Raw genomic sequence first — 25,824 nt, forward strand, 5'->3', positions numbered from 1 at the left:
ATATTTACATGTAATATGTACATCAGACCTAAGAGATTTGGATCTACTGCCAGAGACACACAGAAAAAGCGTTCATTTACCTCTGGAGTCCCTGAAGTCCACATGATTTGGTGGATAATGTTTACAGAGCCTTTCCATTATCTGTTTGTAGTGCATAAGCCTGTGCAGAGGCCTGAGAAGGAAGGTATTGAGGGGTAGGTAACAGACTTTCTGCATCTCAAAGTCCCTGCATAAGGTTTCCAGCTTGCGAGAGTTCTTGATCCCATTCTCCAACTCAACAAGAACCTCACTGTGCTTCCGCAAATGAATTGCCAGTTGCTAGAGAGAGAAAGAGAGATGAGCACACATGGGAAAGTATTGTTTATTTATTTAATTTTTAACCCCGCACCCAGGTGGCTTATAGTAAAAATGAGAAATACAACACAAATCAACCATAAAAAGAAACACCACTACGACACAATAAGACAGCAGATAAAACAGAAGTTGTGTTCATGTCTACTGCAAAGTGGCTTAAAGTGGATTTAAAAGCCAGGGAGAATAAAAAAGATCTTTGCTTGTCTCCAAAATGGGATCAAAGTAGCCACCAAGTGAGCCTCCTTGGGGACAGCATTCTAGAAGTGGGTGCCACAACTGTGAAGGCCCTCTCCCTGGTTGCTATCTGCCTTAGCTCAGAAGGTGGGGGCAACTGGAGCAGAGCCTCCAATGATAATGACTGCAGTGACTGGGCTGACTGGCAATAAACTGCTTATGAGATTCCAAAGGAGTGGGACCACATCACCATCATGCTGAACAAGAGCATGTCCTTCTTGCTGCCATACTTGTACATATGCAATGGCTATTAACTCATGTAAGTGCTCTGGATATCTTAGGGAGCTCCTTCCCTATATCAGGGGTGGGGAACCTGTGGCCCTCCAGATGTTGCTTGACTCCAACTCCCATCAGCCCTGGCCTGCATGGCCAATGGTCAAGGATAATGAAATCTGTAGTCCAACATCACCTGGAGGGCCACAGGCTCTGCACCCCTGCCCTATCTGACACTCAACCATTGAGTGGGTTAGCGTGTTGTGCAAATCCAGCCTCTATGTTATTGTCTGAGCACAGGCCAAGAGTAAGGAGAGCTTGGAGGAGTCATGGCAGTGGAGAAGGAAACACTCCATTCTTCCACTGGAGCATGCCCAGACTAGAATATCATCTCAGTAACTCTCCCTGCCCAGTCAAATTCCTTGTGATCTTAGCAGGTTGCTGCTCCACTTGACTACAAGTCTACATTCATGTGTGTTGCCCAGAAGCACAAATAAATTGCTGCTTTCATATAAACGTATCTGCTCTGCATATAAAAACAAACAAACAATGTATGTAAAACAGGTGTGAATTAGCAATCTTATCCTTCTACTTGCAGAACTACACACACACTTCTGTGTTTACTGCATGTGCTTAAAAACCTTATGGCAGGAAGCTGACCTAGAAATTTTAATAACAATATTTCTATGACATTTTGGACACTTAGGGAACCCAGGGTTTACAACTGCAAACTCCATTCTGACTGATTGTTCAGGAATTAATTGACTTGTTTTCATTCGTGAGCAAATACAGCAGAGAATGCACTATTATCATTCAAAGAGAGAGCACAGATGCACAGGCAGGCACCCACTGGTTCCATCCAATCTACACCAGGGTTCAAAACTGTATGTTTAAATTTGTACATGTAATTTGTACCTTCATATTCTGAATATTCTTCAGCATAACATCCCCAATTCTTTGGTAATCTCCTTTCAAGTGGGCATTAGAGCGGCCTTCCCTGCCAGCAACAGAATTATCCACGTCAGTGAAGTATTATAACTGTATCATCAGACAGACAGAGAATCTATCTATCTATCTATCTATCTATCTATCTATCTATCTATCTATCTATCTTATTTATCTACACACACATTTTAAACAGGGATTGCTCTGTGCTACAATTTGGAATGAATCTACTTAGTATGCCATTAATATGCCCACAGGAAGTATGTGTTTTCTTCACAACAGCTTACACCTTTAACAATGCTGAGGCCATGAACTTTACAAACCAATTAAATTCTGGAGGCAAAAACAGCAAGAAGAGCAACATCTTTGAAGCTACAAGTGCAGAGAAGCTAAGGTGGATGGGGACAGAAATAATGGGTCGTATCATGTTCTGTAGACTGGAGAACAGAAGAGAGTGCAGAAAAGAGGAACAGGAAGAAAACTTACACACAGCCAGACAGGTGACATACATATTTCAGGAGTACTTTTAATGTTTGATGCAAAGCTCCAGGTCCTACTGTATCCTGGGATAGTCTTAAAGAACAACACTGAAACAGAGGTGGGTGAATTCCCTCAGGCTCTCCGCAGACTTATCTAGAAATGAACTGATTTGTTTCCCCCTGCAAATGGGAAACAAACCCATTCATTTCCCCAGCCATTCTGAGTGGCTAGGAAATACTTGCTCCCACCACATCTGCAGCCCCTGTTCCCTTTACCTACCCCATTGTCCCCCACCTCTAGCTTCCTGACATGCTCCACTGTGCATCAGGAGTGAAAGATTCCAACACCCCTGGGACTTGGGAGTCTTCCCAAGGATTACTCTGTCAGTCTTGATGCACTGCAGAGTACATCAGGATACCAGAGGGTGAAGGAAACGAAAAACCTTCCTTCTCCCCACTAATGCCAAAGCTGCTGTTCCCTCATGCAGGTAAATAAAGTGGGGTGATGATTTGGGCGCTGGCAGGGACGTAGGGTGCAGGGAAGCCCCGCAGGAACTGTTCTCCAGTTCAGATACTGATCCGAGCCAAAAAAGGTTCTGTCCCCTGCCTCCCCAGGAGTGTAGTGGTAAATCTGGAAGTGTAGGAGCTCATCATGATGATAGTCACCATAGTCATGGCCCCAAGGAGAGGCCAAATGGCGGGCAGCTGTGTTGATCCACATCAACAAACCAGTTCTAGTAGTTTCCATTTCCATCAGGACCAGGTTGTTTGTAAGGCTGATGGGTCTTAGTTGCCCATTTGATATGAAGCTACCCCAATATACTTTGCATTACAACAGGGCGCAATATATTGTTGCTGGGAAAATGCATCCCCCGCCCCAGCTACTATGACAATTGCAGCTATGCTCAAAAGGAAAAGGGAAGGCTGAGGGGAGTAGCAGACGATGTCAGCGTCTCTGCTAATAAAGTGCCAGTGCTGTGTCCCTGTGAGCCCTGGCTCCACTACACCGCCCCCCTCCCAGCATCCTGGAGGTCCTTAAAAGCTTGCCAATCCTTTGAGGCACCCTTTTAAAAACCCCAGAGGTGAGTTTGAGGCAGACTTGGGTGAACATCCAAAGCAACTCTAATTGAAACTTATGGGAATGCTCCAAGGCAACTCCAAATTAGCAGTTCGTGTACCACATTATGTTGTGCACACCATTACTTTTCAGATTCTTCTAACAAATGCTTGGACTGGCTGTGCTTAGGTATCCCATTCAGTCAGCACCAGAAATTCCTGAAGCAAGCCATTCATCCATTTTGAGACATTGGCCTCTTCTGAAAAGCCTATAACTTAATGTCAGCAAACACAAATAACTCAAATGCAAGAGGTTGGGATCTTCCTCTTTTACACCATAGCCAAACTCAGGGTCTGCTGTAAAATACTGCAATCCCACAGAAGATGAGAGCTTCCTTGTTGCAGAGCAAACTGGTGCCCAAAATCCAAATTAACAAAGAAAACTGAAAACAGAAAACTCGAGGGATAATTTGCTTTAAAGGAAAGGAAAGGAAAGGTTCCTCCTGTGCAAGCACCGAGTCATTGCTGACTCCTAGAGGGACACCGCTTTTGCTGGTGTTTTCATGGCAGACTGTAGCGGGGTGGTTTGCCCTTGCCTTCCCCAGTCGTGATTACCTTTCCCCCAGCAAGCTGGGTACTCATTTTACCGACCTTGGAAGGATGGAAGGCTGAGTCGACCTGAGCTGGCTACCCAGGACCCAGCTTCCGCTGGGATTGAACTCAGGTCGTGGGGAGAGTTTCGGTTGCAATACTGCCGCCTACCGCTAAAACTCATACTTCTGTGGCAGTTATTCAAGATTTTAGGAAATGTTCTTTGTCAATAAAAATGAAAGCCAAGTCTAGTATGATTCTTTCCTTTTCTTAGCTTACAGTCCAATTGTCTTCTTTTAGCAAAACACCCCCATGCCCAACCTTAAATTCCTATTGCAGCTCCCAGTTGTTTTAGAAATTATTTAGGACCATAGGAAGCTGCCTTATACCAACTCAGACCATGGATCCATCTAACCCAGTATTGTCAACACTGACTGGCAGCAGCTCTCCGGGGTTTCAGGCAGGAGTTTTTCCTACCGTACCTGAAGATGCAGGGGTTTAAACCTGGGGCCTTCTGCATGCCAAACTGGTGCTCTACCACTCCCTTTAGTATGTGGCATCAATGGAGTGGAGGAGGCTGATGTCCAAGATACAGCAAATCCCAAGCTCTCTTGGGCATGTTGAACTAGTAGTATTGTTCTTTGGACCCTGGCTGATTTATTTTCCACTCATTTCCATCGGTGGTAAATAACCACTTTCCAAACAAATGCTCTTATGACTGTACTGCAAGCAAACCTTCTGAATCTTCATGGCTTTAGATAAAGAATAAGGATATTCAGGCACGGCTTCTTGATGAACATATGCAACACTGTATTCAGCATCATCCTTACCCTGTAGCCTCTTACATATTATTTTGTAGCTGGAGAAATGCAAGGAGAAAAACCAATATTCCAAACCAAATCAGCTAGTGAATGATCTCTGTACAACAGAAACTAGTCACGGGTCCATATTGTTCCAAGTTCATTTTAAGTGGATCAGAGAAGTCAACCAGCCGTTTCTTATGTTATCATATAATTATATTCCAGAATACTGAATCTTCCATTAAAAACTCTCAGACCTGGGTAAGCAGAACAAAGCAAAGGATTTCCCCCGTCCCAGAATTCAAAAGTGATGCCTGTGCTACAAGCAAGATATTAATCTAGTGTGAATGTTACATTTTAATGTAAAAAATGTCACAAGTTTGGGATTAGGTTCAGTTCCACTTATAAACATGTGAGGTGGAACTGCCTACAGATGTTGATTGAAGCACTTGAATGGCAGTTGACTGAAGCACTTGAATGGCAGTTGAAAACTTCCCTGTTTGGGGAATGAGATTTTATTTCTGCTATGTTCTTTATGGGCTTTCAAGTTCAGCACACACACTCTTTTTTCCATTTGCCTTCCTCTTTGAAGAAGAGAAACACGTCTTTTCTGCCAACTGATTCCTTTTTGTTTTGTTTTAGGGCCCTATTGCACACTACTCTTTTTTATAGGTATACATAAAGTTGAATGGTGCGTGAGCAGCAAATGAACATGCAAGGAATCTGCAATAGCCCCCTTTGCCTGGGTGTATAGTGGTGAGTGGTTAGATTTCAACTAGATTAAGGGTTAAGCGGGGCAAGATGTCCTTTGAGGCCCTTCTGCACACTCCTGGGTGCTCACTCCCCCCCTCAACCTGATGCTCACTCTCCCTTTGCTTTTCCATCCCCTTACCAGGCAGTGGCAGAGCCGGTGACATCTTCTTCTCCTTCTAAAATTTGCAGAGGAATTTGGGTGCATTCCAGAACAAAACTGGAGTCACACCTGGCATCATTATTTCCCCAGAGTGCCTCTGGGCCCATCTGGGGTGCTAGAGGCCCTCCAGGGAAATCAAGATACTGGGTGCCACTGGAGTTTCACTTTGCAGCATGCTTGACTTCTTTTGTAAGTTATAAAAGAAGAAAAGAAGATATGGCAACTGCATTTGGAGGCCTGCAGCCAATGCTCTTGCAGCACACTGACTAGGTTTCGTATTGTTTGGTCAAAAGAGCCATGGGCAGAAGGAAAATAGCTGCCAGTGCTGTTCTGCAAATACCCACAGAAGGGGTTGTAATATGTAGGTTCTGCAGAGTTTATGTTGGTTATGTTTGTGCAAGAGGCTGTGTAAGCTCCTGTGCAAAGGGAAAAGCATTTTCCGTTTTAGTTTCATTTTCCCCATGCAATGTTCTATCATGACGTGTGAAGCGGGCCCCGTTTGAGGAGAAGACACCTCCTGCATGCAGAAGGACACCTTTGAAGACAACTCTTATGACTCCGTGATAAAGAAATAGAACTTGCCTTTCTCCTTTTTCCTTGCAAAATAACCCAAGCCATGTTAAGAGCACATTATGCTTTGCAATCACACATAAGCTTCTGGTGCTTCAAAACCAGAAGCAGCATGTTGAACACATAGCAATTTAGCTGCTTTGTAATTGGGAACACTAGACACTCTGCTTTACAGCTATAATTCTACCCCCCACTTATTGGCATCTACATTTTCAATGCAAATTTCATTACATCGGGGGAGCAGTGGAACAGAAATGCCTTGCTGATATTTTGCCAAGATGAAAATGTCTTAGGCTGGTCCCATTGAAATCAATATAAGGCAGAGATAGGCAACCTGGTGCCCTCCAGATGTTTTGGACTACAACTCTCAGAAGCCCCAGCCAGCCTGGCTAATGATCAGGGATTATGGGAGTTATAATCCAAAACATCTGGAGGGAACCAGGTTGGCTACCCCTGATACAAGGCTTGCCAGCAATAAGGGTGCTCTGTTAAGCTTTGAACGTATAGAATAGTCAACTTTGGGTAAAAAATGCTGGAAGAACATGTGGTAATTTAGCCCAGGAAACTGTACATATGAATATAATAAGCATGATGCTCTGACTCTGAGTGTTCATTTAATTGCCGAAGAGGTCCTCTTAAACCTTGCCATCGTATCCTGTTGTCAGGTTTTCCCCAGGCCCCCATATGCTATTTTACTTTAGTGAGGAGGCTGCATGCGAGTTGCTGGATGCTGACAAGTTGACCTGACTCTGCAACCTGCTCTTCAGGAGCGCAGGATTGCACCCAAAGATTATACTAACTCAACTAGTTGCTGAAAAGGTGCATATTTTTCAATGCTTGACAAGAAAAGAAAGATCTAGGAGATTTAAACATAGCCCCAAGAAAATAGAACACTTTCCCTAAATAACATGCAGGATTACAAGCATACTGAATGGCCTGGTTCACACATAATCCTAACCCATGGTTTATCTAACCCATGGTTTGTTGCCCTACCCATGGTTTATGGATAGACAACTGAACAAACCGTGGTTTGTTTTCTCAATTTCTTGGTTGTTTCCCTCCTCCTTCACCCGGCCCCTCCCTGTACCCCAAATGCCCTTAAAGCACTGCAGTACTGGCAAGTAAAGCAGCTGTTTTCTTAAGCTAATACATTGTACGATCCAAGCCAATGTAAGCTACTGTAGCTTAGCCAGTATCAGCCAGATTACTCCCATAACTCTGCTGGTACCCCAAATCAGAGATGCCACATAGTCAGCAGCCAAATTATTTTGTCTCCCTTCTTGTGATATCAATGTATCACAGAACTATCCCATTCTGTGGTCCCTTGAGGCTTGTAGGGAAAGACAGCAAGATCAAGGCATGAAGGCAGATCAAGGCAGGGAAAAAGTAGCACGTTGGATAGCTCCAAGTGGGTCCTGCTAGATGGAACTCTGTCCTACTAGGACAATAGGAAGATGCTGTCTCAGCAGGGAGCTAAAGCCAACTGAAGCCTTATGTAGGCTGACAAGACCTGTAGTGTGGTCATCTCTGCCCCTCCTGGAACAGCTGATTGGCTTGTTAAAGCACCCTTGCCTCATTTTGTAGCCTGAGACTTCTTGAGGCTGGGGAGACGCAAGTTATGCCAAGGACTAATCCTCTGAGCTAGAGGACGATGGCAGAGCTGTGTCCTCTGGCTGGGAGGATCCTGAATAAGACACTGATTGTCCTACCCCTAAGGAAGAAGCCTGTGCTTTGTCCTCATCAGAATCCTCCACTGCTGGTTGTCATGACAATTACCATGGGAACTACTGTTATAACAGCACTTCCTTTCAACATCCAAGTAATAGTGTTATATTATGGATGGGCTGGCTCATCCATAACATAATGTTAGTGTAGGCTCTCCCACACTGCAGGCATTCAAGATCAAGCTGGACAGCCATCTGTCAGGGATGCTTTGACTTAGATTCCTGCATTGAGCAGGGAGTTGGACTTGATGATCTTATAGGCCCCTTCCAACCCTACTATTCTATGATTCTATGGAGATCTGACATTGTGTGAAAATAAATATGGGCCACACAGGATGTTTGTGGAATATCACCCCAAGAGTCTCAGCTCTCAGAACATGAAATCAAAAGATATGTATTCTCAGTTAAAATAAAAAAGTTGTAATCTTCTCAGGAAAATACACAACCCAATCTGAGACAAATAATTAACACTTCAAATTGAGCTGTCAGTTTCTGGGATCCCTTGAACAGGGAATAAAGAGAATCACAGCACAGTCTTTTAGCTGAAATAATAACAAGAAGCACCTCAAGGTTATGTTTTGTCATATGTGAGACTTCATTGAAGTAGCAGCCCACATCCAGCCTAGGTTTACTAGCTTATGGCCTAAAAATTAAGCACATGAAGTCTTTTAAACAGTGGAAGCAATATCCTTGTCTCCTATTCATTTTTTTTAGCTGGTGTCAAATGTTTGCTCTGGTAGTGCCCCTTTTTAGTGTGCATTCAAAAGTAAGTAAAGCTCTTTGGTAGTACTATAATACTTAGCAAGTAGGCCACTGGGAAGCTTCACAGGAGGAAGTGCTTGCAAGCCTTTGTTTATTCTTTACTGGCAAACTATGCTAGTCCAGGGGAATGTGTTAACTCAGAGTTCATAACACTGTATAGACCTATCTTGGAAGAATATAATTGCAAGCAAGGTCAGTAATGATCTGCGGATTTATTTCCCTAGTCTGTGACTTGAGGGCTTTATGTTTACTTGAGGATATCCGGTGTGTACAAGATTTATCCTGGTTTATTTTTCCTTTAGCAAATTCCTTATTCTAATGCAATCTTTCCCAACCTGGTGCCTTCCCTGATGCTGGCTATGCTTGCTGGGAATTGTAGTACAACGCATAGGAGAGCAACAGGTTGGGGAAGCCTGTTCTAATGTCACAGTCTTTTCGGGCAGCCTAAAACACTACAGCAGGGGTGGGCAATTTGTGGTCCTCCAGATGTTTTGGCCTACAACTCACATAATCCCTCACCATTGGCTATTCTGGCTAGGGCTGATGGGAACTGTTGGCCAAAACTTCTGGAGGGCCACAAGTTGCCCATCCCTGCACTATAGGGTCTTTTACTAGTTTTCATCCTCTGCTCTGATCTGGTTAGCAGACTGAAAATAAAGAGGCAAGTAGAATATGGAGAGTGACTTCATCTCCTTGCAGAGCTTTTGGAAACAGACATTGCTACTTGCTTTCAGCATCACCTTATAAAAAATGTTCGCTGGGTATAATAAGTTGAAGTATTCCTATTTTTATACTGCATTCTTATATGTGTCTACTCAGAAATAAGCCCCACTGAGTTCAATGGGGCTTTACTGCCGGGCAAGTGGATATATGTGTTTATCTGGGAGTAAGTTCCACTGACCTCAGTGGAGCTTACTTCTGAGTAGAAGTGTATAGGATTGCACTGTTATGCTTTAATTTGTACACTAAAATCCCACTATTGCTAGGAATTAAATTTAAGAGTATTTTAAAGGAGATCAAGAATATTTTGCTCCCATAGCTCTCTAGGACATTATGTTATTCTCTCTTAAAATCATTTAAAAACCTATACTATAATCATATACCATACCAAACAATCTATGGCACTGCCAGCTAAGGTCCCCTTTGAGGATTCCTTAAAAATAGCAAGAGAGGAAGCCCTAGTGATGCTGAATGGGCAATGCGGCCTACAGAGGCCATTCCCAATTTTTGCTTATAGCTGATTAAAATCTGAGAAATAATTCTAAACAGGAAAAGGACGTGGCATCAATTCAGCCCAACTGATTTGGAAATAGACTCACTGGGTGCCTTTTTTTGCTTCTTTTGGGTAGAGGGAAGGGCTCAGTGGTAGAGCACATGCTTTGCATGCAGAAGGTCTGTTGTTCAATCCCTGGCATCTCCAGGATCCTGCCTGAAACCCTGTAGAGCTGCTGCCAGTCAGTGTCAACAATACTGGCCTAGATGGACCAATAATCTAACTCTGTATAAAGCAGCTTCCTATGTTCCTACGACAATTCAAGAGGTTAACCTGTTCGAAGGAAGAACTGAACTCACTTTGCACAATATACAGGCTGGTTTGAAAATCAGCTTGTTGAACAGGTGATTTTTTTTCCCCCAACAGAGACAAAACCCTCCTTTGGAGACGTCTTTTTAGCACAAAATCAGGTAATTATTGTTGCTATTGAAGCCTGAGGATAAACTTAAGCAGAAGCAAATAAATAGGTTGTCTCTGATGAATACAAGTGTGAAAATGAGGAGAGCCATTGCTCTCAACTTTATCTAAATGAAAAAGGAACTAAGAAGTTCAGAGGCTGCACTTCGAACAACTGTTGCAGTTTTGGTTTATAAAACACAATTATACAGAAAGTTGCAGAATTCATGCCTAACATTTGGGTGGGAAACCTACAGCCCTAAGGAATGCATGCAGCCCTCAGCCTAATGTCAAAAGCCCTCTGCAAGCAATCAGTTCAGACCTCTGGTCAGAGCAATCTGTCCTTCCTTGGAGGCCCATTGGGTGGGTCAGGAGTGGAGGGATGGAGGGAGGGAAAGAGGTTGAGAGAAGGGAAGGCAAAATGAGAGAGGGAGAAAGAGAAAGAAAAGGGGTCATGGCCTGCCTACTTTTGGCTCTGGCCTTGCTCACAACCAGCATTCACCTCTTGCATCAGACTGATTTTCAAACCAGCTTATATATCTGTGCAAAGCAAATGAAACCCTAGGAAAAGAAAAACTTTAAACATTTCTGAATTACCCATCTAGTCAAACACACACACCAAAAAATGATGTTTAAATGGTCAGTTTATTCTGAGAAGTCACCAGATCTGCTTCTTACTGCCTTTCGTTTTTTATAAATCAAGATCAGCTGGAATTACACAATGGGCAATTAGCTCATAAAAATCATTAGCTCCTTCTGGCACTATTCCATTTCTATTTTTAAAAGGCCTTCCATGATCTTGCAACTGAATCCCTTCTGAGTAATGGATCCCACCTGCCCCACACAGGCTTAAATAGACAAAGACTGCTTACATTAAAGATCGAAATGGGTTTTAAGAAGTTCATGACTTGATCCAATTGCTTAAGCAAAATCTCTAAGGCACAAGGGGAGGAAGTTGCAAACTTGATTGCCAAACTGTAGGTGCTACCTTGGAACAAGGAGTAACGTTTATGCTTTGAGTGCATAAGATCCCAGATTTAATCTGTGGCATATGTGAAATGGCAGTGGCACACCCCTGCCGTGCACTGTGGAAAATCTTGGGTTAATTACCCAATGAGTTGTCGCCATTATGTGTGAACCAGGTCCATGTTTAAAGGATCTCATGTTGCAGGAACTAACATTTCCCAGACACCTTGGAGATCTGCTGCCAATATTGGGATAGAAGATGGAGCAATGGTCTAACAAGAAGCAAAACGTTATTGTAAGAGCTGCACTAGTGCTTTATGTGCTTCTTCCATGGGTCAATACTTTTATCTACTTCTAAAACTGTTCTAAGAATGTTTATGGTCAAGGATTTCGAATATTCTACCATCAGAGTAATCTTCTGATTCATCTGCCTAAGCCCCTGAATACTTGCTGTGTAACATCTGCATATTGCAAATGATAATCTTCTAGGGTGCACACACTTCATTCAAAGGGTACCAGCACCGGGTCTCGCTGTTGCCCGATGTGAACTGAACAGAACCTTAGAAATCACCTAGTCCTCCCCTGTAGCTGCATGTCACAGCGGAAGATTGGAAATGGTGGATAAGCGGTCTTCTAAGCAGCTTGTCCAACATGACTGAGTCTCTAATTGAGGAACTCCTGATAAGCTCTCAGGAACATCAGGTTTCCTGGGGAAGACAGTTTAAAAACACTGGCTTAGGGTTAACTTGACAGCTATGGTGGAAGCTTTAAATACAGTTTTGGCTTTTTAATGGGCCCTTTCAGCAAGACTGTAGCACCATGTTGCACAGTATGCTTTTGGAAAGATTACAGTCTGCTTCTTGGCAATCAGATCACATTTATCACTATAATATGCCAATAAAAGTGACTTTCACAGGCAATTTTTATCTAACCATATTGCCACAGTGTACTTATTACTTGAGACTATGTAATGCAAAGTATTATTTCTGGAGGTATTTAACATACTGCAGTAAAAACTGCGGCAGTTAGTGGAACTATCAAGGCACGCCCTCAGGGTCTGTGTGAAGGACCAAACTGAAATTAAACCTAGATACAACTGACACAACCAGGCACACACTGATAAGTTTTCCTTTGTCGAAATTGGCCATTTTTGCCAGGAAGGGGTGTGTGAGGCATTTGAGAACAATGTCTGGGTAGGGGTGGAGAGATAGAGAGAGTGGGTGACCTGTCTCAAGATCACTGGATGAGCCACACTAACCTTTCCTCACCAATGGAACAAACCCCACCCCTGCAAAAAAAAACCTTTATAGAATCCTTAGAAATCCGTCAAGAATATGGTGGATAACTATTTGGCAGAAATGGCTGAAATACATCATGAGCAAATCATCATATTTGCTAACTTATGGCGGTGCAGGATATTTTGGAACACTATCCTGCAGGTCAGATTTCTCAAGCAAAATTATTTGCAAAGAGCTAGCTAGCTTGCAAAGGACTTGTCTGAGAGAAGGTGAAAGTGATTTTTTTTGATTTAGTAAAGTAGACTATGACATATAAAAGCAAATGCCAAAAGATCCTTAGGAAACTTCAGTTAAGATAAGTAAAAGTGACAAGAAAATAGGTAGTGTCTGGAGATCAGCAAAGTAGGGTAGAAGGAAGAAGCATCTTCATACTGGGAAATTGGGCAGGACTGAATCTGACCACAATGCAGAAAGTTGAGATAAATTATCCTTGGAGACCTACAGACACCACACACAGTTTCTTTAGCTGTGTTACAGCAGAAGGCCAAGTTCAGATTATAATCCTTCCCTCCCCAGCCCCTGGATTCTAAACTCATGGTCTCTACTCATCACAGAGAAGTGAATGACCACACTGGGATTGGGTTTAATCTTGCAGTATCAAATAAACAACCAGTTCCGTTGCTCATCTCCTTGCTGTGAGGGGAGCAAGGGAGGAGTGGGTCAGTCTTCTCAAGGCCACTTCTGATCTGTCTCTGGGTACAGCAGGGAACAGACATATTGCCAGTTCGCATGACACGATGACCCTCCCCAAACCCTAAAACAGACTGTGGGTTATGCAAGGGTTTTTTAACCCTCAAATAACCCCTGCCAGCTGGGTATGCATGACATGACAAACCATGGCAGTTCCCAGTTGGAAGTTGCATATTCATAATGGCGGCTGGTGCACACTGTGGCTCCTCAAAAGTGAATGAGTCCACGATGCACTGTTGCATCGTGTGAACCAGGTCATTATCTGAGCAGGGCCTAAACAGCATCCAAGATGGATTGTGCTTAAGTCTCAGTTGAACTGAAGGATCAACATTTCATACACACACACACACACACACACACACACACATATATATAATATTTATATACTACTTTATTCGTACTAAAGTAATAAAAATAAATAAGCAATATAATATCCTTTATAACAGTATTGTGGGATAGAAATGTTAGAAGAAATATTCCTTAAAATGTGAAGTCCCTAAAAAAATGTTAAAGATATTTAACACCTCTATTCAGCCTCTCAGTGTTTGTTTGTTTTTGTTTTAATGACTGATTAAAGCAGAATTAAATTGATTAGCATTTGTCAGGTCTGACTGCATGATTACAATCAGCTTATATGACAGTTCACTTCCAAGATGAAGGAAGCCAGCCCCTCCTATTCCATGGCCACACCAGAGGCAAAGGAATAAAGGTTATGAAGAATGATGGAATTCTGAACATGTTCTGATAATTGATTAGATTTCTGCCAGCAAAGAAATGTCTCCTTTGATAAATGTTTCTTACAAGTAGCATGTCTTTCTGGATAAGTGTTCTTCTAGTCCTGTGAGGGCTAATGCTCCCCACACACCCTGTTGATTAACTGCTTTGCTCAATACAATAAAGAAATAATTAAAACAGAGTCCCTCACTGCCCCTTCATGGATCACTGCCTTGTTGTGGCGAAGGGGCTTGCATAACTCAGTGAAGCCATAAGCTATGCCATGCAGGGCCACCCAAGATGGACAGGTCATGGCAGAGAGTTCTGACAAAATGTGGTCCACTGGAGAAGGAAATGGCAACTCACTCCAGTATTCTTGCCAAGAAAACCCCATGGAACATATCACAAGGCTAAAGGAGATGATGCTGGAAGATGAGCCCCTCAGGTTGGAAGGGGTCCAATATACTACTGGGGAAGAGCAGAGGGTATTTCCAAGTAGCACCAGAAAGAGTGAAGTGGCTGGGCCAAAGCCGAAAGGACACTCGGCTGTGGATGTGTCTGGTGGTGAAAAGAAAATCCGATGCTGTAAAGAACAATATTGTTTAGGAACCTGGAATGTAAGGTCAATGAATCAAGGTAAGCTGGAGGTGGTCAAACATGAGATGGCAAGATTGAACATCGACATCTTGGGAATCAGTGAACTAAAATGGACAGGCATGGGCAAATTTAATTCAGGTGACCATTTTATCTACTACTGTGGGCAAGAATCCCTTAGAAGAAATGGAGTAGCACTCATAGTCAACAAAAGGGTGGGAAAAGCAGTACTGGGGTACCATCTCAAAAACAATAGAATGATCTCAGTACAAAACCAAGGCAAACCATTCAACATCACAGTAATTCAAGTGTGTGCCCCAACCACTGAGGCCGAAGAAGCTGAGGTTGATCGGTTCTATGAAGACCTACAACACTTTCTACAACTAACCCCCCTAAAAGATGTCCTTTTCGTCATAGGGGATTGGAATGCTAAAGTATGCTAAAGTAAAGGAAGTCAAGAAATCACCGGGATAACAGGCAAGCATGGCCTTGGTGTACAAAATGAAGCAGGACAAAGGCTAATAGAGTTTTGCCAAGAGAACACGCTGATCACAGCAAACACTCTTTTCCAACAGCACAAGAGGCGACTCTACACATGGACATCACCAGATGGTCAATATCAAAATCAGATTGATTATGTCCTTTGCAGCCAAAGATGGAGAAGCTCCATACAGTCAGTAAAAACAAGACCTAGAGGTGATTGTGGCTCAGAACATGAGCTTCTTAGGGGGTCTGAAAAGAATATAATGCTGTCTTCCTTCTACATAGATTTTCTGTTCACAAGAATGGACTCTACATGACACGATGTTTTCATTTCATGTTAGGACTGTGTCCTAGACATATGGGAGAAATCTGTATGAAACCTACGTGTAAGTACATGCAACTGGCCACAGTTTCCCTTTTTATTCTTCCAGAAAGATGTTCTTTAACATGACACAGCTCTTAATGACACTTCTCAACTTATTTCTTACCTTACAAAGATTCAGTATGACTAAGTTTGAGTTGTCCTGGGTTCAACCAGCAAATTCTGCATAATTTTGCTAAATAAACAGAGAACAGGTGCTGCCAGAAGCAGAGTAGGGAAAAGCCTCAAAAGGCTGATTAAGCTTGAAACAAGACATCACTTTACCCTTGGCTTCATCCATTATTCCAGCTTCAGGGAACCATTATTCCAACATGAAGGAATTAAGTGTAAGGGGCAGAGTGATAATATTAGTGGCAAGTAGTGTCACAGGAGGACAGATTGCCTGCCATTTATAGAAACCAAATATTTAAGTAAATTAGGTCATTAACAGCACAATCTGATAAATGTATACTCAAAAAGCAAATCCTATTGAGTTCAATGGGCTTTCATTCCAGTTAAGTGGGTATAGGATTGCACCCTAAATGATTACACAAGGCTTGGTACTACTTCAATATTAAAGCAAGCAATATACACACACACACACATACATATATATATATATATATATATATATATACATAAGCAATGAATATGAACTTGAGCACGCTCCGGGAGAGAGCGCAGGTCAGGAAGGCCTGGCGTGCTATGGTCCATGGGGTCACGAAGAGTCGGACACGACTGAACGACTGAACAACAACAACATATATACATATACATATACACATACACACACACACACACACATGTACTTTGCAGCCAAAGATGGAGTAGCTCTATACAGTCAGTAAAAACAAGACCTGGAGCTGACTGTGGCTCAGACCATGAGCTTCTTGTTGCAAAATTTCAGCTTAAATTGAAGAACGTAGGGAAAACCACTAAACCATTCAGGTATGACCTAAATCATATCCCTTATGAATATACAGTGGAGGTGAGGAATAGATTTAAAGGATTAGACCTGATAGACAGAGTGCCTGAGGAACTATGGACGGAGATCCGTAACATTATTCAGGAGGCAGCAACTAAATCCATTCCAAAGAAAAAGAAATGCAAGAAAGCAAAGTGGCTGTCTGATGAGGCTTTACAAGTAGCTGAGGAAAGAAGGGAAGTGAAAAGCAAGGGAGAAAGGGGAAGATATATCCAAATGAATGCAGAGTTCCAGAGAATAGCAAGGAGAGACAAGAAGGCCTTCTTAAATGAACAATGCAAAGAAATAGAGGAAAACAACAGAATGAAAAGACTAGAGATCTCTTCAAGAAAATCGGAGATATCAAGGGAACGTTCTGTGCAAAGACAGGTATGATAAAGGACAAAGAAGGCAGAGACCTAACAGAAGCAGATGAGATTAAGAAGAGGTGGAAAGAATACACAGAAGAACTATACAGGAAAGATCTGAATGTCCCTGATAGCCATGATAGTGTGGTCACTGAACTTGAGCCGGACATCCTCGAGAGTGAAGTCAAGTGGGCCTTAGGAAGCATTACTAACAACAAAGCTAGCGGAGATGACAGTATTCCAGCTGAGCTATTTAAAATCCTAAAAGATGATGCTGTTAAAGTGCTGCACTCAATATGTCAACACATTTGGAACACTCAACAGTGGCCACAAGATTGGAAAAGGTCAGTTTACATTCCAATTCCAAAGAAGGGCAATGCCAAAGAGTGTTCAAACTACTGTACAATTGTGCTCATTTCACATGCCAGCAAGGTTATGCTCAAAATCCTACAAGCTAGGCTTCAGCAGTATGTGAACCGAGAACTACCAGAAGTACAACCTGGGTTTCGAAGAAGCAGAGGAACTAGAGATCAAAATGCCAACATTCGCTGGATCATGGAGAAAGCAAGAGAATTCCAGAAAAACATCTATTTCGGCTTCATTGACTACGCTAAAGCCTTTGATTGTGTGGATCACAACAAACTGTGGTGAATTCTGAAAGAGATGGGAGTACCAGACCACCTTACCTGTCTCCTGAGAAACCTGTACAAGGGCCAAGAAGCAACAGTAAGAACCAGACATGGAACAACCGATTGGTTCAAAATTGGGAAAGGAGTACGACAAGGCTGCATATTGTCACCCTGCTTATTTAACTTATATGCAGAGTACATCATGAGAAATGCCAGGTTGGATGAATCACAGGTTGGAATTAAGACTGCCGGGAGAATCATCAACAACCTCAGATACGCAGACAATACCACCCTAATGGCAGAAAGCGAAGAAGATCTAAACAGCATCTTGTTGAAGGTGAAAGTGGAGAGTGCAAAAGCTGGTTTGAAACTCAACACTAAAAAAACTAAGATTATGGCATCTGGCCCCATCACTTCCTGGCATATAGAAGGGGAAGAAATGGAAGCAGTGAAAGATGTTATTTTCTTGGGCTCCAAGATCACCGCAGACGGTGACTGTAGCCATGAAATTAAAAGACGCTTGCTCCTTGGGAGGAAAGCTATGGCAAACCTAGACAGCATAGTAAGAAGCAGAGACATCACCTTGCCAACAAAGGCCCGTATAATCAAAGCTATGGTTTTCCCAGTAGCAACGTATGGCTGTGAGAGCTGGACTATAAGGAAGGCTGAGCGCCGAAGAATTGATGCCTTCGAACTGTGGTGCTGGAGAAGACTCTTACGAGTCCCCTGGACTGCAAGGAGGTCAAATCAGGCCATCCTAAAGGAAATCAAACCTGACTGCTCATTGGAAGGACAGATACTGGAGCTGAAGCTCCAATATTTTGGCCACCTAATGCGAAGAGAAAACTCCCTGGGAAAGACCCTGATGCTGGGAAAGATTGAAGGCAAAAGGAGAAGGGGACGGCAGAGGATGAGATGGCTAGATAGCATCACCGATGCAATGAATATGAACTTGAGCACACTCCAGGAGAGAGCGGAGGACAGGAAGGCCTGGCGTGCTATGGTCCATGGGGTCACGAAGAGTCGGACATGACTTAACGACTGAACAACAACCCTTAATAAAGGCTAATTTGAAGATATGTACAAAGATAACTGTCTTGGTTGGTTTTTCAACAATGTAGGTAAATAATTTACTCATTGGAGGAGCACATTCAGTACAATCATCCCTGAAAATTACTGAATGGGGCTTTGACTATGCATGTTAAACAACCCCTATTTAATAATCTAGGTTAACCAATATGCTGATCAATCATAATGATCAATGCTCTCGGCTTTAATTGCCATGTCCCATGTTAAGTGGTACAACTTCTAAGAAAGTAGTTCTAGCATTACGGCCTTCAAATGCTTACATCATCATCTTATTATTCTACTCTTGATAACCGTCATATAGAAGTGTGAAAATAAGACACAACGGTAAATGACAGTTTTGGCAATGAATCTGTACTAGGAAAAGAAACAAATATGGAATTAGGGTGATCCAGCTTTGTAATATATCTGCAGCATAAGTGTTGTGTGTGTGTCTGTGTGTAGGTGTGATGGGAAACACTGCACTACTTACAGCAGGGATGGGCAGAAAGTTGATCTCTGGATGTTTGGGACTTTAACTCCCAGAAGACCCTGCCAGTATGGTCAATGGTAAGGAATGCTGGGTGTTGGTCCAAACATCTGGAGATCTACTTTCTGCACACCCCTGATTTACAGGACCGTATCTCACATACCCCTTTATCTCCACTCTTTCACATCCTCCCGATGCTCTTTCTCTCTTTAAAGGGCTTGGGACCCCAATGCCTCTACTGCCCTCACTCCTGGAATGACTGTGGCTGTATCTACATATGTAGCAGAATGAGGAGGTAGAAGAGATTGCACTACTTCATAGTACAAGTAGGGGCACTACTTTTGAATATTCCCCCAGATAACAAACTCACTGCAACCAGAAAGCTAGCACATTGGGGAGAAAGATTCTAGCCCAGCCCTGTTGCATAACTGTGATGGTTTTCTACTTTCAGAAGTTTTTAGTATAGAGGAGTACTCAAAATTGTGATCCCAATTACACTCTGAAGTGACAGTCCATTCTGCATCTCATTCCGCTGTATGGTTAGACCATGTTGCTCTAGAACCTGAACACACCACTGGTTCTCTTCCCATAGAAAATAAATGTGTGTGTGTGGGGGGGGGGATGACAACAATGGGGGATGGGAAGGAGGAACCCAATTTATTAGGAAGAGAGTTTGACCTTTCATGTTCCCACTCCACTTTGCAAACAAAGCCATCTGGCAAGGTCAACCCTGAGTGCTCATTGGAAGGACAGATACTGAAGCTGAAGCTCAAATATTTTGGCCACCTAATGCAAAGAGAAAACTCTCTGGAAAAGACCCTGATGCTGGGAAAGACTGAAGGCAAAAGGAGAAGGGGACGACAGAGGATGAGATGGCTAGATAGCATCACCGATGCAATGAATATGAACTTGAGCACACTCCGGGAGAGAGCGCAGGACAGGAAGGCCTGGCGTGCTATGGTCCATGGGGTCACGAAGAGTCGGACACGACTGAACAACAATATTTAAGCAACTAAGGGCATCATCCGATGCATGTTTAGACAGAAAAATGTCCTACAACTTCTAGCATTCCCCAGCCAGCATGGCTGGTTGGGGATGCATAGGATTGTGCCCTTAGTTAAAATGCTTCTGCACAAATGTTGACCAAGGTTAAAGTTCTTTTAACTGAAGAGGATAAAAAGCAACATCTACCATAAGGGCATGCCTAGAAATGATGCAGGGTATCTGCAATTAGGATCTCCTTCAGGTTTTAAGAAAATAAGTTATGAATCTCTTGCACTATGTCTAGCTGCACCCTAAGATTTGTAAGAAGCCCCAAGTTGGGGATGACAGTCAGCCCACTGTGGGGTGAGGATTACGGGACAGAATGTGAAAATATTTAGCACTGAAAAGTCATTTTAATAAAATAACCACTGGCATTCTTACCACAGGGCAAGACGCTGCTCTATTTCCTTTAGAAAGTTGGTGTGAAATCTGTGCAAAGGTTCAAAGTTGGGAAAGATGAGATTCTTCAGTGCTTCTGGCATGCAGTCATCTTTACTTACTGTGCTCTGGAACCACTATGAAGACGAAGCAAAGTAATAAGACGGGCCCTTAGGACCAAGTCTCTTGATTAGCATATACTAGCATGGGACTAAAAGGACATATGCATCCTGCTTGGTCTTTCTCCCCGGCAATATATTAACATGACAAATTTGCATCGCGTTTTATTGAGCTTGGTGTTAATGGGTGCCATACATAATGGAGAAACAGACATAGCATCCCTCAAAAACAAAGTGAACAAGCTTCTATATTTAGGATGCCCTAAACTTCAGTTCAGCTGACACAAAATAATGGAAAATACCAAGTGGCTGAAATTACCCATCATGCCTTCCTGTACTAAGGATACAGTCTTTGGCTTCTTGATTTCTTGGCTAGTGTGCTTGTTACTAAGCCCAAAAATTATCCAGAGCCAAATTTTACCTGCCTTATACATGCAAAGCCCCAATTATGTTCTCAGGAATTCTGTGTATGTATGCCAAACTAGTGGGGAAAGTTGCATGCTACAATGAAGACATTTCAAAACATACAGAAAAGCAAAATTTGTCATCATTTTATTTAAACCAGGGATAGGAAAAGCTGTGGCCCTCCAAATGTTGTTGGACTACAACTGCCATGTGCCCCAGCCAGCATCAGGGATTATGGGAATTGGAGTGAAATGACATTTGGAAGGCTGCAGGTTCCCCAGCTCTGGTTTAAACCATCTCCTGGGGGATTCTGGAAGCCATTAATATTTATTACTATTGCAGGTACCCTCAGTTCCACTTCCCGATAAAGCTGCTAACAACTGTTGCCTGTGAATGTTGATAACTCAAGAAACTTGTTAAAGTGTCACGGTACTGTGTGGGCCGGTTGAGATAATAGTTCACAGTGGGATTCCATGGGGCATGTGTTTGTGAGATCAGGAACAGGCCTCCGGCTCACACATTGCCTTTCCAGTGGGGAGAAAGTACGGAGCAAATGTATAATTTAATTTGGCATTTTTCCTCCACATGAAGAGTGCAGAGGAGGAAATGCACAAGCCCATTGAATCCTGGGTAAAAAGTATTGTCTGAAGAGCCCCTGTGGCTCTTGGCTACAAGCAGGCTAAACATCTTGGAGCCATTAAGGTTTGGGATGTCATTGTTCCATCATTCATTTATTGACATTCTTCAGTTTCCAAATGTTTCAAAAGCTGGCTGAAGTTTTCCTGACAGAAGCGTTGGCACTGAAAGAAATACAGTGCTGTGCAGATGGACTAGTGTCATTGGAGGAGAATGTTACAAAGATTGCTCATTTGACCAAAATCCAAGGTTCAAAGTATTAAGCAACAACATCATCATTCGCAAATAGAAAATGAACAGAAATTAAAGCAGCCCATCTGCACAGAATATATTTTTTTAAACACACACACACTGAAACATTTGTCCCCTGCTGCTAAGGGAACTGAAATTCCTACCTCACCACAAGCTGTTTCTGGCCACAGTGCCCATTATCACTGTAAGACAAATGGACCACAACACAACCAACTACTATTCTATATGTAATTCAAAAACAAACATACCGACGTGATTACTTCAAGATCTTTCAGGTAAGTTCGTTCTGTGGTGGAAACTTCTTTAGCGATGAAATATGCTTTGTCTGTTGGAAACCTCTGAAAATGGCAAGAAAGAAAAATAAATAGTGTTGATCTTTGTTCAAAGGGCAAGCTCTTGCTTGAGTATTAAGAGCTGGTTATTGCAAAGTTCGAGAGAATTAAAAAAAAACATTCTCCAGTATTGACTAATCAATAGTCACTTTATTTTTCCAGAAATATGAAATCTTACAGAGCAGTCTTAATTGGGATTGGGGAGAAGGAGCACTTGCAGAAGCTCTGCAGGCTTGCTCTGGCCAGGGTGGAAGGGGGGACTTTGTGGGGCTTTTCAGCATGGCAGAACTTTTTAAACAATTTCTCCCATTGGAAGCAATGAGAGGGGGAATTACCTATGCCAGCTCTGGACTGGTATAGTGGAGGGACCCAATCTGGGCATCTCATGGAGGAGTGGAAGGGCTTCAATTCCAGCGGATCCAAAGCCAACTCCACGCTGATATTCCCTGCTGGCAGTAGATTTACACCCACAGAACTTACTGCAGCTTGGATTTATTTATTTATTGCATTTATATCCTGCCTTTTTTCCTCTTTCAAGGAACCCAAGGTGGCTTACATGATCCTCCTGCTCTTTGTTTTTTCCTAACAACAACCACCCTGTAAGGCAGGTTGGGCTGAGAGTCTGTGACTGGCCCAAAGTCACCCAGTGAACTTCCATGGCCAAGTGGGGACTAGAACCTGGAACTCCCGACTCCCAGTCCAACACTCTCATCACTACACCACAGTGGCTGTCTGGTCATAGATGAGGCCTTTGGGATGGATGCCTCCCCCCTTGCTGCCAGAGGTCCTTTCCACAGAAGGGGAGGAACCCTGCCACATTCTATCCCCCCCCCGAGAGAAAGGGAGTGGCAGCCAGAGAGAGAAAGAGAGAGAGAGAGAGAGAGAGAGGAAGAGAAAAGGGGTTGTCCTAATCCACTTTGGCTGTAGCCCACCATTGCTGGATTTGGCCCCATCTACTGCTGGCCTGCATTCCCACAAAATTACTTCGAAGGGAATGCAGAAATGCAGCCCTGGTGTAAAAGAAAGGCCAATGTTTCAATGGTCAAGCACATGCACCAGATCAAAGGCTCTGTTCTGGGAAGTTCATTTCAAACACTCTCAGTCCTTTGAAAGGTCACTGCTTGAGCCCCTTAAGAGATATTAGTGTTGAAAGTCAACAGTGGACACTGGTATGTATTCATAGTAAACATCAGCTCCTGGTAACAAATGGAGGTTGAACTGAGTCTGGCAGGAGAGGAAATAATTGCTAGAGCTAAAATTGCACATCAAATATCATAACTAAAATGGCAGAGTCAGCATCAGTACCTTTCTCCTGACCTCCTCTTCATCATCAGTCCGAACACCCATTTGGTCATTCAGCAGAGGGCTAACCAATGGAGATGCTTGCCTGTTATCAGGACTCAAATTAGGAGATAAGGTCGTATTTGCCATGGCTGGTCCACCTTGAGAATTGATTGACAGTTCTGAAAGGTGAGGGCTGCCAGCAAGAGAACCTGGTGAAGGAACAACACAGTGAAATTCAGAAATATTACCATACATCATAATATTAATATTACTCTTACCATGATTTTCTTGGGAAAATTTTATCTCAAGATTCTCAGCCTATTCAACTGGCCATGTTTCCATCAAGTTCAATGGAGACATTACCATTTCAATGGGTTAAGCTCCTTTTGAGACTGGCTCTCTAAAAGGCTAACTTGCATAAATATTTATGTGCACGGAGGACTGGCTTGAATAAGATCCACATTGCATGTGGCAATGGAGAAAAAGTTGTCTGCTTGTTTCATCAACCACTGCCTTCCTAGCACGTGATGAACTGAGTCAGAGCAACTTTAGATATTATGGAGAAGCAGCTATGGAGGATGCATGAGCTTTTATTATTAGATCTTATTCAACTCACACTTTGTTGTAGACAGAGGCCCAGTTCAGACATAACAACAAACCATGGTCACGCCTACCTGCCTTTCCTTCCTCCATGCATGGCAGAAACATTTAAAGCTTCTGGTTGTAATTTTGAACAAACCAACATTTCCTGTTATGTCTGAATACGGGAAACTGATTTATACAAACCACAAACTAAGATCAAACTTGCTTTCAGATCTGGGTTTGTTAATTAAATGTGATTAGTACCAACTACAGTTTTGTGCATTTGGACTCAAAGGGAAACTGCAGTTTGTTAAAAATCATAACTAAAAGCTTTAAATGTCCTCCTCTAATGCATGAAAGAGGGAAGGGGAGGAGGAAGCACATGAGCCCAAGGCTCACAACTGCTCATCCTTATTAACACTAAACCATGGTTTAGCACTGTATCTGGCCTGGACCATGTGAGAATTTGGCCTTAGCTCAACAAGGTAATAACACTGGCTGACCTGCAGCCAGTTCAAATATGGTAAATTTTAGCTACAAATGGATTCAAAATGGTGTAGTATTATCATTGGTTAATATTAATGTCCAGTTTGCAATACCCAAAGAAACAGAGACTGTCTCACTTTACTCCACTCCCACCCCATCGCTTCTATGCACTGAGAGACTGACAAAGGGCCACAAGGCTCTTGCACTTCCTCACGGCTTTACTCTATCCCCACATCTGCTTCCCTTTATTTGACAATGCAGGATCTCCCTCGCCCCCTGATCTATCCCTGGAATGAAGGGGAGGGGGTTCAGTTCAGATGGTTAAGGAAATCCCATATTCAGATAAAATGGGGTATTTGGTTTCGGGCAACACCTTCTATGCATTGCGAGAAGGGCAGAGAAGAAGCACTTGCTCAGCCTGCGTAAAGTTATGTGGGAGGGAGGAATAATGTCCAAAGGGGACCTCTGCCAAAGCTGTTCATTTCATTTTCTCAGCTCTACTATCAGTTTTAGTACATAGAAAGTATAAAAACAAAGAGAGTTATCATACAGTTACTGGGTTGTTTTTTTTCACCCTCCTACAAACTTAAACTCCAGAAATGCAACTCATTAAGATTACTTCCCAGGGTGCTAAAGAAGAGGCATTAGAAAGAACAGAGTCTATGGGGAGCGGGGAACTGATTTGCTGTGTCAAATACACATCTAGAATGAAGGGAGGAAACTACTCAGGCCCTCTTGCTACGTACAACAGAAGTAAGTACAGTGTACCTTGTCGAGTTACTCCATGCTCCTCTGATTCTTTGGGGTGGAAAGGCTAGCATTACATTCACACAAAAGGTGTTATTTTAAAAAGCATGCATGTAATAGGACAACTTCAAAGGTTCACAATCGTCAAGTCTCATTCAGTTCATAAGATAAGCGCACAATAGCCACCAAAGTGTACTATGTGAAATACAATGCTGAAAAATGCTTTTAAGCTCTGCCCCCCTTTCTTAGAAGACAGCTGGCTTACCGACTCTGCAAAAGCAGAACATACAGCTCTGTGTTGTCATAATGATCACAGAAATTAAGCCTACATGCCCTATATATTTCCAGCCATATATTTCTACCCTTTGTTTTTTCTTCATACTTTCCAAAATGATTTTAATTTAGAAGAATGCATATGCTGTCAGTGAGTGCAGTTAACAATACCCAGAGTTAAAATGCATGTGACATGCTTGCAGTGCTACTTGCTCAAAATGGTAGGTCCCTTTGTTGCAAACACAGTTAGAAGTTTAATCAGCAATTGATCTTGGAAACACAAGTAAATTGTGGCACAATACCAAATATCTATGCACAATATCTACACAAAGAGTGCGAGTTCCATTTATTTTT

At 42.7% G+C, this 25,824-nt stretch overlaps 1 protein-coding gene across 4 annotated transcripts in view; it reads right to left on the bottom strand.

The window, feature by feature from the left end:
• FARP1 (FERM, ARH/RhoGEF and pleckstrin domain protein 1) overlaps window positions 1-25,824 on the bottom strand; it is a 242,542-nt gene that overhangs the window by 23,933 nt on the left and 192,785 nt on the right. For all 4 annotated transcript variants that reach the window (XM_084844710.1, XM_084844707.1, XM_084844708.1 and 1 more), the window contains exons 14-18: window positions 23,404-23,591; window positions 22,015-22,104; window positions 20,358-20,491; window positions 1,717-1,798; window positions 81-318 (exon numbers count right to left, since the gene is read on the bottom strand). In XM_084844710.1, the coding sequence (XP_084700836.1) occupies window positions 81-318; window positions 1,717-1,798; window positions 20,358-20,491; window positions 22,015-22,104; window positions 23,404-23,591 (732 nt within the window). The remainder of the gene's footprint in view (window positions 1-80; window positions 319-1,716; window positions 1,799-20,357; window positions 20,492-22,014; window positions 22,105-23,403; window positions 23,592-25,824) is intronic.

The sequence above is a fragment of the Heloderma suspectum genome, chromosome 3 (assembly GCF_057233095.1).
Source record: "Heloderma suspectum isolate Gila_16-S chromosome 3, 16-S_ref, whole genome shotgun sequence".
NCBI lineage: Eukaryota > Metazoa > Chordata > Lepidosauria > Squamata > Helodermatidae > Heloderma > Heloderma suspectum.